The sequence below is a fragment of the Sciurus vulgaris genome (assembly GCF_902686455.1).
Source record: "Sciurus vulgaris genome assembly, chromosome: 9".
NCBI classification, from domain to species: domain Eukaryota; kingdom Metazoa; phylum Chordata; class Mammalia; order Rodentia; family Sciuridae; genus Sciurus; species Sciurus vulgaris.
Window position 1 is genome coordinate 126725389 of NC_136469.1, and position 17226 is coordinate 126742614.

General features: G+C 37.6%; 1 protein-coding gene across 7 annotated transcripts in view; it reads right to left on the reverse strand.

Annotated features, from left to right (window-relative positions):
* ZCCHC4 (zinc finger CCHC-type containing 4) overlaps nt 1-17226 on the reverse strand; it is a 59155-nt gene that overhangs the window by 17338 nt on the left and 24591 nt on the right. For 5 of the 7 annotated variants that reach the window (XR_013766126.1, XR_013766127.1, XM_079153490.1 and 2 more), the window contains 6 exons: nt 12663-12735; nt 8638-8788; nt 7519-7619; nt 3056-3115; nt 720-841; nt 400-475 (listed from right to left, as the gene is read on the reverse strand). Coding sequence is in view for 5 of the 7 variants with exons in the window: in XM_079153490.1 (XP_079009616.1) it covers nt 400-475; nt 720-841; nt 3056-3115; nt 7519-7619; nt 8638-8788; nt 12663-12735 (583 nt within the window). In the remaining 2 variants the exon portion in view is untranslated. Of the gene's footprint in view, nt 1-399; nt 476-719; nt 842-3055; nt 3116-5139; nt 6395-7518; nt 7620-8637; nt 8789-12662; nt 12736-17226 lie in introns of those variants that run through there. The other 2 variants (XM_079153489.1, XM_079153492.1) reach the window with 2 other exon arrangements.

The following is a 17226-nucleotide window of genomic DNA, read 5'->3' on the forward strand; positions in this document are numbered from 1 at the left end:
GGGGGATCTTACAAAAATAGAAGGGAGACCCATAGAAAAGAGGAAGGGAATCCAATGGAGAGAACAGAAGTACTGAGGAATGAAATCTACCAAAGTATGTTATATCCATGTACAAATACACCACAAGGAATTCCAATTATATATATAATGATAATATACTAAATAAAACAATAACAACAGAAGAGAGATCAGTAGGGCAAGTGGATGGGGAGGGGGGACAGGAGGGAAAAGGAAGGTACTGGGGAAGGAGAATAAGCAAATTATGTGCATGGACAAATATGACATGAATTTATCATTCATAATTATAATGTACCAATTAAAAAACAGAAAAATTTTTTTAAAAAGGAGTACTAGATTAAATAAGCATTAAGAAAAAAATGCACTATATAACAACTATACCTTGGATGTGCAAGAACCACAGTGCTCACAGTGTCGATTCTCAAGAGAGACATACCGTTGACATAGAGGGCAAAATCTAAAGAGAAATGAAACATATGCATACATATATTCATATTCACAGGGTTAGATAAAAGTTTACAAAGCACATGTTCCAAAAGTTGGAGGTAATCAGAATTCAATTCAATATGAAATTATGGACCAAATTTAAAAGCAATAGAAGATAAAGAAATGACTCACTATTGAAAGCATTTCATTGTTTTATTCACACACAACCATATTTTCAGTAACTTGTGAATTTCAAAGTCCTACTGTGATCTTACCTGTACCCTTCTTCAATAGGAAGGATTATTTTGTTGGGTGGAATGTTGGTAAAAATACGCACAGGAGACTGTTTTCGACCTGTCTTTCCATGTTTATAAAGTGCATGATTGTCATAGTCTACCTAGAAAGTTGAAAAAACTTAGTGTGAAAAGAAAATTTGCTCAAATGAGCCAACATTTACTAAGCTTTTCAAACCAATAAATAAACAAGCTAATGCCAAGATACAGGTTAAAACAAAGTATTTAATAAAAAATTCTTAAAAGCAAGAATTTACTTATTAATTAATAACCTACGGAGTTCTGTATGGCAGTAAAATTTCATCATAAAAAAGGTAAAATGTGTTATGATAAATTCATCCGGCAGCCACCTGGTGTTCCAATAAATTCATGTTGTCTAATATTAAAGGAACAATTCTAATCTTTCATCTAACACAAAAGACTTTATAAGAAAGTCTATTACACAATTAAGGCTTTTGTTCTTTAAAAAAACTATGCCTTCAAAGACGTATGCTAGCTTCGTTGGGACTGTGTTCCTGCATGTGAAGTTGGCTAGATGTCAGCTGTCAGTCCAGCAGGTCTCAGGGTGGCCTCTCTGTGACCTCCACTCACAACATGTCCTCCTGCATTCAGGCAGAGCACAGATTCAGGAGTCAGACAGTGGCTCTTCCACTTACTTTGTTATGTGACTTTAGGAATATTTGCGTATTTTCTACCTGTAGAAGAATGTTTTTGGTTCCTGCCTTAAGGTTACTGTGAAGGTTAAATGGGATTATGCATGCAAATACTTAATCTAGTGGCTGACATGAGGTAAAAAGGTGGACAGGAAGAGAGGGGTCCACAACTACAGGTGTTCTCCCCACAAAGACTATTTCAAACACCGCAAGATCCCTAATTCAACTGGCAGTTTCAGATTATCTTAAAAGTTAACTGAAGCTAACAAGCATGATTTCTATCAGTTTCTTGATTCCATCCTCCAGTCTATTATCCACACGATTCTCAATCTGGTTTATGAATCCACTTGGTACTCAATCCATCTTTATTGGCTATTTAATAAATCACAAAAATGTAAGGAACTGATAATGGAGAAGGAGGCCTTTGATGGCAGATTCCTTGGCTCTGTCTAGGGCCTTGCAAGTTTAATGCCAATGCCTACCAAACTTAGATGAGCATATTTAGGAAGGCCCATTATAAGCTTCAGTAGTGGAGGAAGCTAGGTGTTGGATGAGGAGTCCCAAGGGATGATGTGAAAAGCCCCAGGGATTTCTGGATGACTGCCAGCATTGTAAGCCTTAAGTCCAGCCAAACTACAGAAGGCCAGAGGGCTCAGAGGTGGCCTCTACGAAGTGTAGTGTCCTAACAAGGGAAGTAACAGGTAAAACTGTATTTGCAGTCACTACATTTTAAGAGACACATTGATAAAACTCACTCATTTCTATTGAAAATAATGGGATGAACTGGATTTATAGTTTAACAAATTGGGGGTGTTTATTCAGAAAATAGAAGACTGGGAGGGACTGACAGCTATTTTATAACTGAAGGGGCATCATATGGAATAGAAATTAGACTTATCCTTTATTGCCTTGGAAAATAGAAGAAGGACCAATGGTTAGAAGTTAATGGGGAGCATATTTTATCTCAATATGAGAAAATTTTCTAACGATTAGGGCTATTAAATAAATTGAGTTTCCTTGTAAGACTATAGGACTCTGCTCGCTGAAAGCACTCAGGTGAAGCTAGACGACTGCTCGTCAGGAATTCAGCAGAGAGGATCATTACATTGGGAAGTCGGCCCAGGTTACCTCTATGTTTCTTCCCTACTTTCAAAATTCTGGGAACACATGTTAACCTATTACAGGCTAAAATACAAAAATAGATTCTACTTCAAAATCATCTTTAAAAAGTACTGTAAGTACTTTTCAATCTTTTTAAATGATTTAAATTCACAATTTTTTCCTAATGTACTCCATTGTGTATTTGAATATATGGTTCAATAAAGATATTTTGAACATAAATTTATGAATATCATAAGAAAAAAATTCTAAGAGAATCTTATGAACACTTTCAAATGTTGGAAGTAATATTGTGGGAAGGTTTCTAGTACATGGCCAGCCAATGCAATGTAATAGATAGCAGATGGAAGACAGAGAAAAAAAAAAAACAATTTCTTTATGGGTACCCAAGGAGTTAGAGAATGTATGTGTCAGGAAGGTGGCTGATTGCTTGATTTTGCATAACCTAATTGAGATTATTATTATTTTTAAATGTGGGTTTGTTGTGCTAATTAACTATAAACATATGGTATGTAAAATGCATGCTGCTAGGGCAAATTAATGTACCTCTAACATACATCTATATTTCATAGCTTCATCCACACAAATAAACCTCCTGTGGAAGTGCTGTAAAGCAAACACAATTTTGCAAATTGCACATCACTAGTGGTAGAGCTGATACACCATTTTCCCATCATTATCCCTGACATTTCACTCACAATGATGATGAGAGGCATTTTCAAATAGAAAATTTCTCCCACGGAACTGATTAATGTGATGAAGTACTGTATAGAAATGAGGGAAAGCACAAAATCTCTGCAATTCCTAACTTTTAATTTGATCTATGCACAAATATCTTCCGAGGCTGAAACTGGTTACATGGAGAACCAAGACATTCAGGTCAACAAACACTTGTTTTGTACCTACTATGTTCCAGGCATTATCCCAGGCACAAAGATTAAAGATAGAGTACACACACTCCCATGACACCCTAAGGTACTGTTCTTTTAACTTCAGGAGACACCACAGATCTCAAATGCAGTCCACTCATCAATCAGCTTAAGTCTTTCAGTCACATTATCTTAGGCAACCTCTTGGTTAAAATTCCTATGTATCTCTTACCCCCTCTTTCACAAGTGTATAATAATACATTGAGTTTCAAGTGTTTTGGTTGCTATCTTTCAATGTGCAATAATTTCCCAGAAATTCCTATAAAAAGAGTTTCTTTTCTGACCATGAAATGAATATTGAAAAAGTTTTCTACACAGGTTGATTTTATAAAAGAGTAGTTTTGACAAAAGCCAAAAGCTCTACCTTTAACACTCCAGAGAAGTGTCCCATGTTAAAAGAAAAGAAGAGAGAAGAGAATGTTCAATGAGAAAGAGATGTCAGATCACTGAATTCAGATGTGGTTAACTACAGGACACGAACACCATTACTCCCCGACTCTGAGCCGATGGCAGGCATCACAAATCAATCATGTTACTCTGCTGCTTGAGCCTGAAATCCTCAACAAATTCTCCAGAAAGTCACTACCATTTATCAGGTTTAGCACTAAAAGTGAAACAAACTTACCATCCCTTTTCTGGTTCAATCTTTCTTTTTCACAGTCACAACTCCCTACCCCTCCACCAGAGCACTGCAGATTAACCCAGGGGTATTATAACACTAAGCTACATCCCAGTCCCTCTTATTTTTATTTTTATTTTGAGACAGAGTCTTGCTAAGTTGCTGAGGCTGACCTCAAACTTGTTATCCTCCTGCCTCAGCCTCTGGAGTAGCCAAGATTAGTGCCACTGTCCCTGGCTCAATCATTTTATTTTACAGGTAAGGAAACAGAAACCTAGAAAGATCAATTGACTTCCCCCAAGATTACATAGCCTCTAAATGGCACTGGTAAGACTCAAACATCTTTTGAACTTAAATCAAAATTTCTTTTCATTATTACAGCCTTCCTTTCTAATCTGTCCTTCATAATAACTCCTGGTTTTCCAGGCCTTTGATAACTATTTTATCCTGCATTTACCAAGTGCTTTATCATAAGACTACATAATTTATGTTTTATGAAGATTTGTAGCATTTCTGCCTTCCACCATGAAAAGTATTCCTAAAAAAGAGATTTAGCAATTTTGGTTTTTTTACTGCACTGTGGTTTGAGGGCTTATAATCTTCAGCAATGTCAGAAAAAATGCCTAATCAAGATCTATGGAAAAAGATTTGTGAAGGAGGAGAAGAGACTTTCAAATTTTTCATTTGATGAAGGCTAATATTAAAGAAAAAAAGTACCAGAAAATGAAGCTAAGGTAACAAAAAAAAGCAAACAGGTCCAGAGACATTTTCAAAACTAAAAAAAAAAAAAAAAAAAAAAAATACAAAAATCATCAAAGGGGAGATACAGCAAATAAGATCAATAAATGTATTGATACCAGGAGATATAGTGAAATCAGTTTCTCTAATATGAGCACAATAATGGGCAGAACAATTCCTACTCTTACTAGGATTCATGAAAAACTTAGGTTTTATAGATCTTATTCTCATTTTTCTTTCCAAAGGTTGGCTTTCTCTTTCCAAACAAACAAAAATAAAAGAACTTTTCACCCTGTGAGACACATGCGACCTAACAAGAACCTGTGTGTGTGTGTGTGTGTGCGCACGCTGGGCTTGAACCAGGGGCACTCTATCACTGAGCTTCATACCTAGACATTCTTACTTTTTAAGATAGGGTCTTGCTAAGCTGCCCAGAGAAGCCTGGAACTTGTGACCCTCCTGCCTCAGCCTCCTGAGTCACTGGGATTATAGGCATATGCCACTGGGCCTGGCTCACCAGAACCATTTTTCATCAATACACCAAATTGTTCAAGTATTTCTAGTAAGCTTGGCCCTTGCAATTATTTGTCAAAACTATCCCTCAATATTTCAAGTTCTTCCCTGGTAACACAGCTAGCCCAAGCGAACAGCACACACGGTTATGCTGCATGAACCTCTCTCAACTGCTGCACTAAAGATGGTCATTTTTTGCCTCCCTCACAATTTCAAACTCTTGTCCATCTTGAAAACACTTCTCTAAATGTAGATGCAACCACTGTCTGAGGGACCTTGTCTTAGCTGATTCTAATGTCTCAGATATCATGCAAAAACAGGGCCAAAGGAAGAGTTTTGTCCCTACCTTGGGACTAATCAAATGACACCAAGGCAGACAGCAACAGCCTCTACTCTACACTTGCAAGTGTTAAGGACTGGGCTCAGTCTTTTTATGCATCCTCTCATGAGACAGATATTTCATTATTAGTTTACTCATTTAACAGGTAGGAGCTTGAGAGAAGGTAGGGTGAGCTTGAGAGAAGTTAAGTAAGTAGTTGATCCAGGATTAACACCCAGATCCCTTCAAATCCACAGTTCATGCTTTTTCCATTCAATTTTCCATCTAACATACACAGGGCACCTACTATGTGCCAAGCATTGCACTAGATGGTGACTTACTCCCAGAGGCAGCAGGTGCTGCTGGAAGCTGGAACCAGTTACCTAGTTAACATCTTCAGGATATGTCAGCTATCTCTGTATCGCAAATGTCAACTCTAGAAACAGAAACTAAGACATGAAACAGAAAACTGGATGCCCTAAAAAGAAAAGTAAACAGATTTGAGAGGAATTATGATGTAGTTTTTGCCTGAAGCAGAGCTCAAAAGTCAAGGTTAAAATGGCTTATGCTATATACTTTTGGAAAGCAACCTGTTAATATGAATGGCTCAATAGCCATAAAAAATGCCTGTTAAATTTGAGAAAGTAAATTTAGTTTTAGAAATCTATTTCAAATAAATAAATAAATAAATAAAAACTAGAAAAAATTATATGCGTTAAAGTTGTTTATGGCAATGTTATTTACAGCACCTTAAAGGTAGAAGCAACCTATAGTCCAAAAAGAAGGGAATGATAACATAGCCTGTTAATGAAATAATTTGAAGTTTTTAAAAGCATAAACACTGTGTAGTTAACTTTAAAACTGTATGCTTACATAAGGCACAGAGAAGAAAGAATTCGAAATTATCTTCTATGATTACAACTATGTGAAAACTCCTTTTAAAAATAAATAGAAATAAATACTCGGAAATTATAACACTTGTTTGGAGTGGAATCACAGCTAGGGTCCCCTCTCATCTGTGCTAACACTGTTTCTTTCAAATCTGCAGAATCATTTTCATAATGACACATATCTTTACCATTAGAAAGATTAGAACCAAGTGGTAGCTTGCAACAATTAGTGAAGATATTTAAAATTTCAGGACTGAAAAGGCTACATCAGTGACTTGTTGCTCCTTCAGAAAACACAAGAAAAAAATGCCATTACAAGAGGAAGCAGTGCCTACTTGGTGACCACACAGAGTGACGGTGACAACAGATTAACCTCAGAACCCAGGAAGCAAATAACCTGTCGGACGGGGTAGAGCTCAGTGGACCTTGTCCTCTACTCTCACCTAAAGAGGATGGAGAACACCACAGGTGTCCCCTGAGGCAGGAGGACTACTCTCTGGAACCAGCTCTGCCTCCTCTGACCTGACCTGGGCCTGCTCCTCTCCTTGAGAGTTTCTGGCACCTTCTGGATGCTACAGTGAACAATACATGGCATCCCACCTGCCAGAAAAGGCAATTTGCTCTCCTATAACCAGCATTCATGCAGATGTTCCTGGTGAGCTACGAAATCTGGTGATCAGTTGGTTAGAATTAACTGGGATTCAAGAAAATTTTTTTCTTGGGACTTTATCCTCTGATTTTGATTTAGTATGCTTCTTTTAGTGCTCAAAAATCTTTATACTTTTTTTTTTTTTTTTCAAAAATCTGTATTTTTAACAAGTATTTACGGATTACAGACATTAGGAACCATAGGACTAAGTTATCTATGACAATAATTTTAGGGCATGACACAGCTCAAAATATTTTAAATTACTAAAATCAATGAATAGTCTTGTCAGAATATCTATTTAAGCAAAATATCCATTCCCCAACCACTCCAGAAGTCAGAATATTTGCTATACCTGGTAATCCAGCATGCAAAAGTTGGGGAAAAACTGATGAATTCGGGACTCAAAAAAGTAAGGGAAAATCCAGAAAATGGGCAGCTCTTTTTGACTCTCATCTAATGGATCATAAAAAGAAAAAAAAAGGAAAAGAAAATAAGATAGCAATATTAAAGAAAAAACAAAACCAATAACTTTAATTGAAAAACTTTTGGTATTGGTAGAAATTCAATCATGTAACATGTTTCTTATACATAAAGAGAATGTTTACCACAGTGCCATTTACAACTTGACCTTTCCTAAAGGTTAGTGGAAATCTTTCATATCTAAAACAAAACATAGATTTTATGCACTCTGATTAATAGTCTTAAGAAGAGCAAATATTGAAATACTTAACAATATAAGTAATGTTTTAGATTTTGTTTATATTGTGTCCCCAAAACATAACAGTCGTGCAGAACGATTAATGGGGAAGCTTGATCACACCAGTGACTCTCTTAAATTTATCAGCTCACAAATGAGAAGCTGTATCTTAAAAATATGAATGTACCCACTAATTAGATAATTATATAAAACACTCTGAAGTCTAAGCCACTCTAAGCTGAATAATGTCCCCAGCCCTTAACCCACCTCTAGGGCAGGGAATCTATGTATCTTCAATAACCACTACCACTAGCCTACTGAATGTGCTACCTCCACACATCTCTTGGCAGAGTTCAGAGCTCTGGGCCTGAGATTGGGTGGCCTCCTAAGAGTTCTGGAAAGACTTTAGGAAGAGGGAATATTAAGGCCTGTGAGGCAGAGATATGTGTTTTTTATTCACTAAAGTATTGCTAATTCCTAAACAGTATTTGGCACATAGTTAGCCACTCAGTAAACATTCCTTGAACAAATGACAAGCCACTGATGTTCTACCAAAGGTATTTTACCTAAAAGTCTTTTTGAAAACATATGATTAGGATAATACAAAGCGTACTAAGATAACGAAGTTTGCCCATCACCAAGTAAGTATGTTTTTAAAAAGAGAATAGCCTGAGACATGCATTTTCTATCAGTGCTCTGATTCAACTGAGCTTGGCTAAAATCTGACAGAAAGTAGATACTTGTTTATTTTGCAGTCAGTAAAAAATTACACACCTTGGCTTTGACCTTCTTTCCACATAGCAATTAACTTCTTGAATGTAATAGCCAGAGGTTCAACCAAGCCACCAAAAGGAGGGTCTGTCACCAGAATGACTCCTTCACCTTTATCTTCCTGTAAAAATGCTCTGCATACTTCAAGGGCAGCCTGGAACAAATAAAAATTCATTTCTAAATTAGGACTGTAGAGAAGCACTTCATCCTCTTTGGAGGAGAATGCATTAGACTCAGTCTCACGCTTAGTCCTGGAAACTTAAGGGAGTCACCCTGCCACTGCAAAGTCCCTCAGTGACATCCAAAGCCTCTCTTAGCCTGCCACCGTCAGATTTTATCTTTGGGTTCCCTGATAAGCAGGTTTTTAAATTGCAAATTCAAATACCATCACTATCAGACAACTACACATTTCAAATGGTTAAATTAAAAAACTAAATTTAGTAACCTAAAAGAGAGAAACTCATTACCCATGAAAACTATCTAAAATGTTCAATTCAATTCAACAAACAGGAGCAGGGACAGTGCTAAACCCTGGGGACACAAAGAGGATAAGACATGTTTTTCTCCTATCTGGCTTGTCCACTACCACGAATTCAGTTCAATAACTGCCACAAATTACCAGTCACACATGTGCATGTTTTTGAGAATCAGGTAAATGACAGGCATATTTGAACATGCACAGCAAATAAACAAACAAGTTCTCAACACAAAGCTCATCTACTCCACAAAGCCAGGCTGGAAATGCGTCTTCCCAACAGGCTGATGGTACGTGTTCGGTAAATGCAAAGCTAACATTAGCTGGGATTTTCATCATCTTTTGCTTTAGATGAATAAGGGCTACTCCTATCACTGCACCTCTGGTCCACTTGGAAGTCCTTTTCAAACACTCATTTACAGAAGTAAACTGGCACAGGACTTTAAAGTTTAATGGCATTTTGAACTTCAATGACCATATGTACTTTCTAATAAAATATATATCATTCTACTACTAAATCAACTTAGAATACCCAAATGATGAGAGGGACCAGGATGACTTCCAAGCTGCAGGACTCCCCGGGGACTCCTAAAGCACTGGATGCACGTCAATGGGTAGCCTCAGCCACTGCCCAGCACTTCCTTCCTTCAGTAACAAGAGCAGGGACTTAAGACACAGATGAAATTGAAACCCTCCAAATTCCTTAGCGTTCAAAATAGAAAGAAAGAAAATAAACAAGTTGTTATGGCTTAGATGTGAGGTATCCACCAAAGCTCGGGTGTGAGACAATGCAAGAAGGTTTAGGGGTGAAATGATTAGGTTGTAAGAGCCTTAACCAAATCAGTGCATTACTCCCCGGATGGGATTAACTGAGGGGGACTGAAGGTAGGTGGAGTGTGGTTGGAGGAGGTAGGTAGCTAGGGGTGTGTCCTTGGGGTTTATATATTGTCCATGTGAGTGAGAGTCTCCCTCTGCTTCCTGGTGACCAGGTCATGAGCTGCTTTCCTCCCCCATACCTTTCTGCCATGATTCTGCCTCACCTTAGATCCAGAGCAACAGAGTTGACCGTCTATGAACTGAGACCTCTGAAACCATGAGCTTCAAATAAACTTTTCCTCCTCTAATTGTTCTTATCAGGTCTTTTGGTCACAGGAGCAAAACAGCTGGTTAAAACACAAACTAACAATGCCAAAACTCCTAGCTTAATTTAGAAAACATTAAAGAGTATTCAGGGAGTCATGGCCATCATCAGTTGCTGAAGGTTCTAGTGTGGGCCACCTCTAGGAGACAGAAGCTGCTTATGCTACCAATGTCCACAGCAACTGGGCTCTTCCCTTCACCTCAGTTATCACAGGGAGTGCCTGGCATCTTAATTAGTTTGCATCCTTAAACCCCCTTTACCGTTAAGGCATACAACATCTTTCATTATCTTAAACACTGAGTTGCTAGGACAATCCCTGTGAGGGGAACTCCTGCATTTTAGGCAACTGAGGTGGAAAGTGCTGAGGTGCAGGGTCAGCGTCTTACATTCTCCAGAGTCCCCTGAGAGCCTCAGAGACACTGGTGGGCAGGCAGATGCTTGGAGATTTGTCAAGGGATGCAAACATCCATGGAGAAACTTGACCCCGGGCCTAGGTAGGAAAAGCGCTGATGGATAGTAAAATCACTGCGATGGCTTCTGTAGATCAATCTCCACAGGGCTTTAGTCGCGGGGCTAAAATACAGAGAGGCCGCTGCCAAAATACAGAGTAAGAAAAGCTGAGCCGGGCCACTGTGTTCTCTGAGCAAAGATGAAGTGGGGCTCATCCATGGCAGCTTATTCCACTTGTTGTTTTTGAAACTTATTATAAGGTAATTCTTTAAACTTTCAATAGTAAGTTGCAGAGAGAGTTTCTTCGAAAAGGTCTGATAACATAATACTTTTTGAAAATATGTGAAACTGCTAGCCAACAGATATTTAAATGTAATTTTACCTTATTTTGTATTTATTGTTCAAAATAAAAAAGGAAAATCGTGGGATGGTATTAAAAACAAAGGACAAAGGTCCCCGACCCACTCTGCCCACTTCCTCATCACTGCCATGGCCCTGTCCTGGCTGCAGTTTCAACAGGGCCATGCAGGACTTCCCCACAGCAATATCCACCAGCTCCACGATATCCACGCTTCCAGACTTCACCTCCTGACCTCCCTGCTCTCTGTTCTGAAGGATAAAATAGAAACCCAAGCCAGTCAGAAGGCGGCGTGGCTCCTCCCTCTCTGCCCGTGCCCAAAGTCCTGCTTCCACTGGGGCGATGCCTGCACAGTCCCCTTCTTGTTCCCCTTTTTCTGCCACCACACCCTTGCTGAGGAGTCCCTTATGGTCCAGTGTCAAGCGACTTTAAACTCCCCACCCGACTTCATGCTCCTCTGATCAGTTCTCAAATCCTAGTGATCACCAACCACATGAACTCTGGGAAACAATGAAACATATTTATTTCAATACTTGGTTTTAATGGTTACTGTGGCTGAAAAATATATGTCCCTATGCTCAATTGATTCAAATGAAAAGAGTGCTACGTTTATTAAATCAGGAGACTTATTTTTCAATCCCAACCAATAATTTAATTTTTGTTTTCACTGAACCCAGGGCCTTGAGCATACTAGGTGGACACTCTGCCACTGAACTAAATCCCCAGTCCTGAATGCTTACCTTTTAGGTCTCGCTTAGTTTTCATTCTATTATTAATTAATACTTCAAGCATAACACAGTCAAGCATTGTTTATATTTTTTTAAAACGGATTTATATGTATATGTCTAAGGGTAAGCTGCAAGCTATCTTCTTGATAATTTCCAAACATAAAAACCAATCTCCTGTTAGGTGTGATTACTTGCTTATTTTATTTTGTAACAGCACTACCAAAAAGCTCCACTCAACCTAGGAACAGAAGCATCAATTTTACTAAGTTGTGTATTTTCAGGGACATTATTAATATCACATTGAAAGGTGTGTTTTTCCAAGTCCCTGTCCTTCCCTTTTTAAGGGCAGTTTCAGGTTCACAGCCAAAGTTAGAGGAAAATACAGATTTTCCATACACTCGCTGTCCCTATATCTGCATTTAATCACTGTATAGTAATTCTACAAAGGAGTATTGACCTTATTGGGGGTCAGAGGAGACTGGAGGAAGTGACTGGAAAGAAAATTCTGAAAGATAAGAAGTTATCAAGGCAAAGAAGCTAAGGGGAACAACAGGGGTAAAGGCCCTGTGGCAGAAAGGAACTGAACTAGTTGGAGAAACAAATCATGCACCTGAGCACAAACAGCAAAATGGGGAACAGAGAGGAGAAGCAGGAAGGGACACAGGTCACACCACACAGCAGGCGAGGACCTTGCGAAGAATGACAATCTCTACCCAAAAAGCAATGAAAAGGGAATAACAGACTTGCTTCTAAATGCTCAATAAACACTTGAATAATAAATAAAAATCAATAAATGACAGAAAGATAACAAATGAGATATTCTTGAATTTGTTTTTCTACAATAAGAGAAGCAAAAGATAGGGTCATAACCCTTACCTTTCCATCAAAGAAATGGTGGTTAAACATGTTATAATGGCAAAAGCTATCTTCCACATAAAACTGTGAATACCTGTAAAATAATTCATTGCTGGAGTTAGTTGCCCAAGCACAGCCATATAGTAAGTAATACACACTAAACTACATTTTTAAACTACAAAGTCACTTTCATAAAATAAGTTTCATGATTCTTTGGTTTTTTGAAGTAAATAACACTTTTTAAAAGTTTCAGGAATCTTAATAGTGGATAATGAACTGAATTATTTTCCCAAGTTTAATAAACCAGTAGCAAAACTATAGACTACTCATACATGAAACACACATATTCCTATGAACCAGGAGACTATTCATTAGCAACTGGATTACTGACAGGTTAGGAATTTAAGCTTTCAGTGGACTGGCAAATTAAAATATGTTTCTTATGGTTAATAATTTTAAGGAAAACACTAAATCAACATTTCTGTGCTCCAGCTGTTAATTATTTTCTTCTATGGTTAATAAAAAAAGAAGTAATGCAGTTTTTCTTGTCTAATGCAGATTAGTTTAATAAAATATGCTTCTCAATATAAGAGAAAAAGAAGTATGGGCATTTCATGTATACTGAATTAGTGCCCGAAAAGGGGGATGGATATTCATTTACTGAATGAACTATTTTATTTTTCTAATGTACTACTTACTTTAAGATGCCATCAGCAAAGAATGATAGTACCAGCTTTGGGTATCAACATTTTACAAATTTTTGCTCATTTACTGGGGTTTTTTTTTTTTTTTTTTTTCCTGTTGTTTGTTTGTTTGTTTTGTTTTGTTTTGTTGTTTTTACAAATTATGGTTTAAACTTGCATTTATTTGATCACTTACAAAGTTGAGTTTTTTTTATAACCTTTACTTATATCTGTACTGTTTTCCCCATTTATGCAGACAGGCCTTATAGTCTTTCTTGCTGATTTCTGGGTTTTTCACACAATACAAAAACCTTTGTTATCACAAAAGAATTTTGCGTGTTGTCTGTTTGAAGTAATTCACAGATGAACTACACCATCTTCCTTGAGAATTCATAAACCATTGGAAAGAATGAAAAAACTCAGGGACACGTCCTTAACCAAACCATGAGAGTGGCATTTCTCTGCTCATATGACTACTGTCAGTTACCAGTCCTGTCCATGAACAGCCCAGGCTCATCCTCCTCCTGTTACACTGAGGCCAAGAGCCCAGGCTCTACAGTAAGACCCCCTGGTTCCAAACTTCAAGCCGTTCACTTACACACTGGACGACCACAGGAAGTTAGGGAGCCTCTGTGAGCCCCAGTTTCATCATCTAAAAAGTGGGGAAAATAAGTTCCCACCTCACAGGACTTCTCAGAATAAGTGAGACAATGTATGTAAGGTATTTCACACCATGCCAGCTACACAGCATATACTAAAATGCTAAACAGTATTTTTTTAGTAACTATCAGCCATAAAGATTTATGTCTTAATGTACCTCATGTTAGAGAATTATGTTTATGTTCAACAAAATATTACCCAAACTTTTTTTCTTCCTGTTTTGTGGAGATGGAATAACAGCTGGGCACCATTCTCTGTAAAATATACTTTAATGTCATTTATGATACTGTTAGCACATCTGCTGATTTCATAAAACATTAAAATTTGCACTGAAGACATAAACAAAAGGCTTGGATAACTGAAAACTATTTAAACCACATATTGTAACCTAAGGAACATTCAAGAATCTGTGAAGCAATGTCAATAGTCACCAGTAAACAAATATATCTTCCTATTTAACTAAATTTTAAATACTGATTTTTTTAAAAGTGCATCAATACTAGCACATCTGTGGGTCACCTATCATTCGAGGATGTTCTTGCCCCTTATACTGCCCTGTGAGAAAGAGCAAAGGAAAATACAATCCCCTTCTAATTTAATCTCCATTTTTTCATTTCTTCACAAAGATACAAGAGTCAATTTTGAAAATTAAAAGAGAAAATTTGATTTGCATGAAATTCAGCACAGCACACCTGTCCAAAACATTCTGGGCAGCAGTGTGCCGAGCCAGAGAGAGAAAAAGCCAAGAGACTTCAGTTGTTAGTTTCCATCAAGTACAAATGAGGGAGCATGATTATTCATATTTTAAATTATATAAAAAAATCACTCAACATTGCCCTCTTAAAATGAAATTGGTCACAAAGAATTACTCTCTCCATTGAATAAAGCAAACAAAACCAATCAGAAAAGCATGCACTTGAAACAGCTCAAAAGGACATTCATTTAATTTGGCCATTCATTCTCTTTAAATGAGAGTGAGTTACCAAGTGTGAAACATGCTCTACCCACAGGAAATGTAATCAAGAGCTAACTAAAATTAGTTCATAAAATGAACCTAAGAAATTCATTTTTTGATATAACTTTATTTGGATAATAGTTTGCCAAATAGAGTCTAACATCTTTCAGGCTAAAATTAGAGCACATAGAAATCTATCTTAGCAACTGTTAACTCCATTTCTAACAACCCCTGAAAAGGGTATTTATAGTCCACGTGGAGAATGGAGTTGAGGCAGCCCTGCAGCCTGGGACATACCTTCCACCAGGCAACAGGACACCAGAACCAAAGTTCCAAAAGCAATTCTTCACTGCCACACAATACCCACCAGATTCTTTTCCTGATTTAACTGAATGTGGTCTTTGTGAGAAAGCTGAACCAAACACATACTCCATCATGCTGTAAACACAGACCACACACGGGATACATTCCAAGACCCCCAGAAATCAAAAATGACCTATTAAGTGGGAAAGCATCTCATGTTCAAGGACTAAAAGATCATATTTCTTTTTTTGTTGTTGTTGTTTTTGTTTTGAGGGGTGCAGTCCTGGGAATTGAACCCAATGATACTCAACCACAGAGGTACACCCCCCAACACCCACGCCTTTTTTAAATTTGGAAACACGAAGTTGCCCAGGCCGGCCACCAATCTCCAATTCTCCTGCCTCAGATTCCTGAGTCGCTAACATTAAGGGTATGTGCCACCACACCTCCCTGAAGGCATATTAAAATGGCAATAACCTCCAAATTAATCTCAAGACAGAATGCAAAAAATCTCAGTAGTGTGGGTACAGTGGTGCTTGCTTATAATCCCAGTGACTTGGGAGACTGAGATAGAAGAATCACAAGTCTAAGGACAGCCTCTGCAAAACTTAACAAGACCGTGTTTCAGAATAAAAACTAAAAAGGGATGGCGCTATAGCTCAATGAATTAAGTGTCCCTGGGTTCAACTCCCAGTACTACAAGAAAAAAAAAAAAATTGGATATTGACAGGCTGATCCTAAAATCCACGTAGAAATGCAAAAATCCTCCCCACCAAAAAATCAGAAGAATTAAAACAATCTTGAAAAAGAACAAAGTTGGAAGACTTATACTTCCCAATTTCAAAATTTACTATAAAGCAAAAAATAATCAAAACTACATGCAACTGGCATAAAAATAGACATAGATCAGTGGGATAGAACTGAGAGTCCAAAAGTAAATCCATACACTCATGGTCACTTGGTTTGTTTTGTTGTTTAACGCATGTAGTCCACTTTATTTATTTTCTCTTTGTGGTGCTGGGACTGAACCCACAGCCTTGCTCATGCTAGGCAAGTGCTCTACCACTGAACTACTCCTCAGCCCAGTCACTTAATTTTTAATTTTCAGTAAGGTGCCACCACAATCCAATGGGAAAAGAACAGCCTCTTTGATTAATAATGTCAGGGCAATGGACAGTCATATGCAAAAGCAGGAAGCTAAACCCTACCTCAGAGCACATAGAAAAATTAGCTAAAAACAAATGCAAGACCTAAAAGTAAGAGCAAAACTTGTAAAACCTTTAGGGTTAAACATAGATGTAAATATTTATGACCTTGAATTTGGCGATCACGTCTTCGATAAGACATCTAAGACACAAGCGACCAAAGAAAAAGGAGGAAAACTGGACTTCACCAAATGTGAAAGCACGACCCACAGAAAGGAAGAAAATATCTGCGAATCTTAAGTTTGATAAAAGTCTAATACCCAGAAAATATTATGAACTCTCTGAATTCAACAATAAAAATATAAACTCTTAAAAATGGACAAACAATTGAATAAGTATTTCTCCAAAAGGTAAACAAATAGCAAATGAGAAGATGCTCATCATCAGTCATCAGGGAAATGCTAATTAAAACCACAAAAAGCTGCAAAAAAGATGGACAATAGTAAGTGTTGGCAAGAATGTGGAGAAATTAGAATCCTGTACATTCCTGGTGGGAATGTAATGTGGCACAGTCACCTTGGAAAACATTCTGGCAGATCCTCAAGAAGTTAAACCTAGCTGGGCACACTGGCACCCACCTACAATCCCAGCTATTCTGAAAGCTGAGACATGAAGATTCCAAGTTCAAGGCCAGACTGGGAACTTAACAAGACCCTATCTCAAAACAAAATTAAAGGGCTATGGGCATATTTCAGTGGTCAAATTTCATCTCTGGGTTCAATCATCAGTATCACAAAAAAAAAAAAAAAAAAATGTTAAACAGAGTTAAGTTACCATAT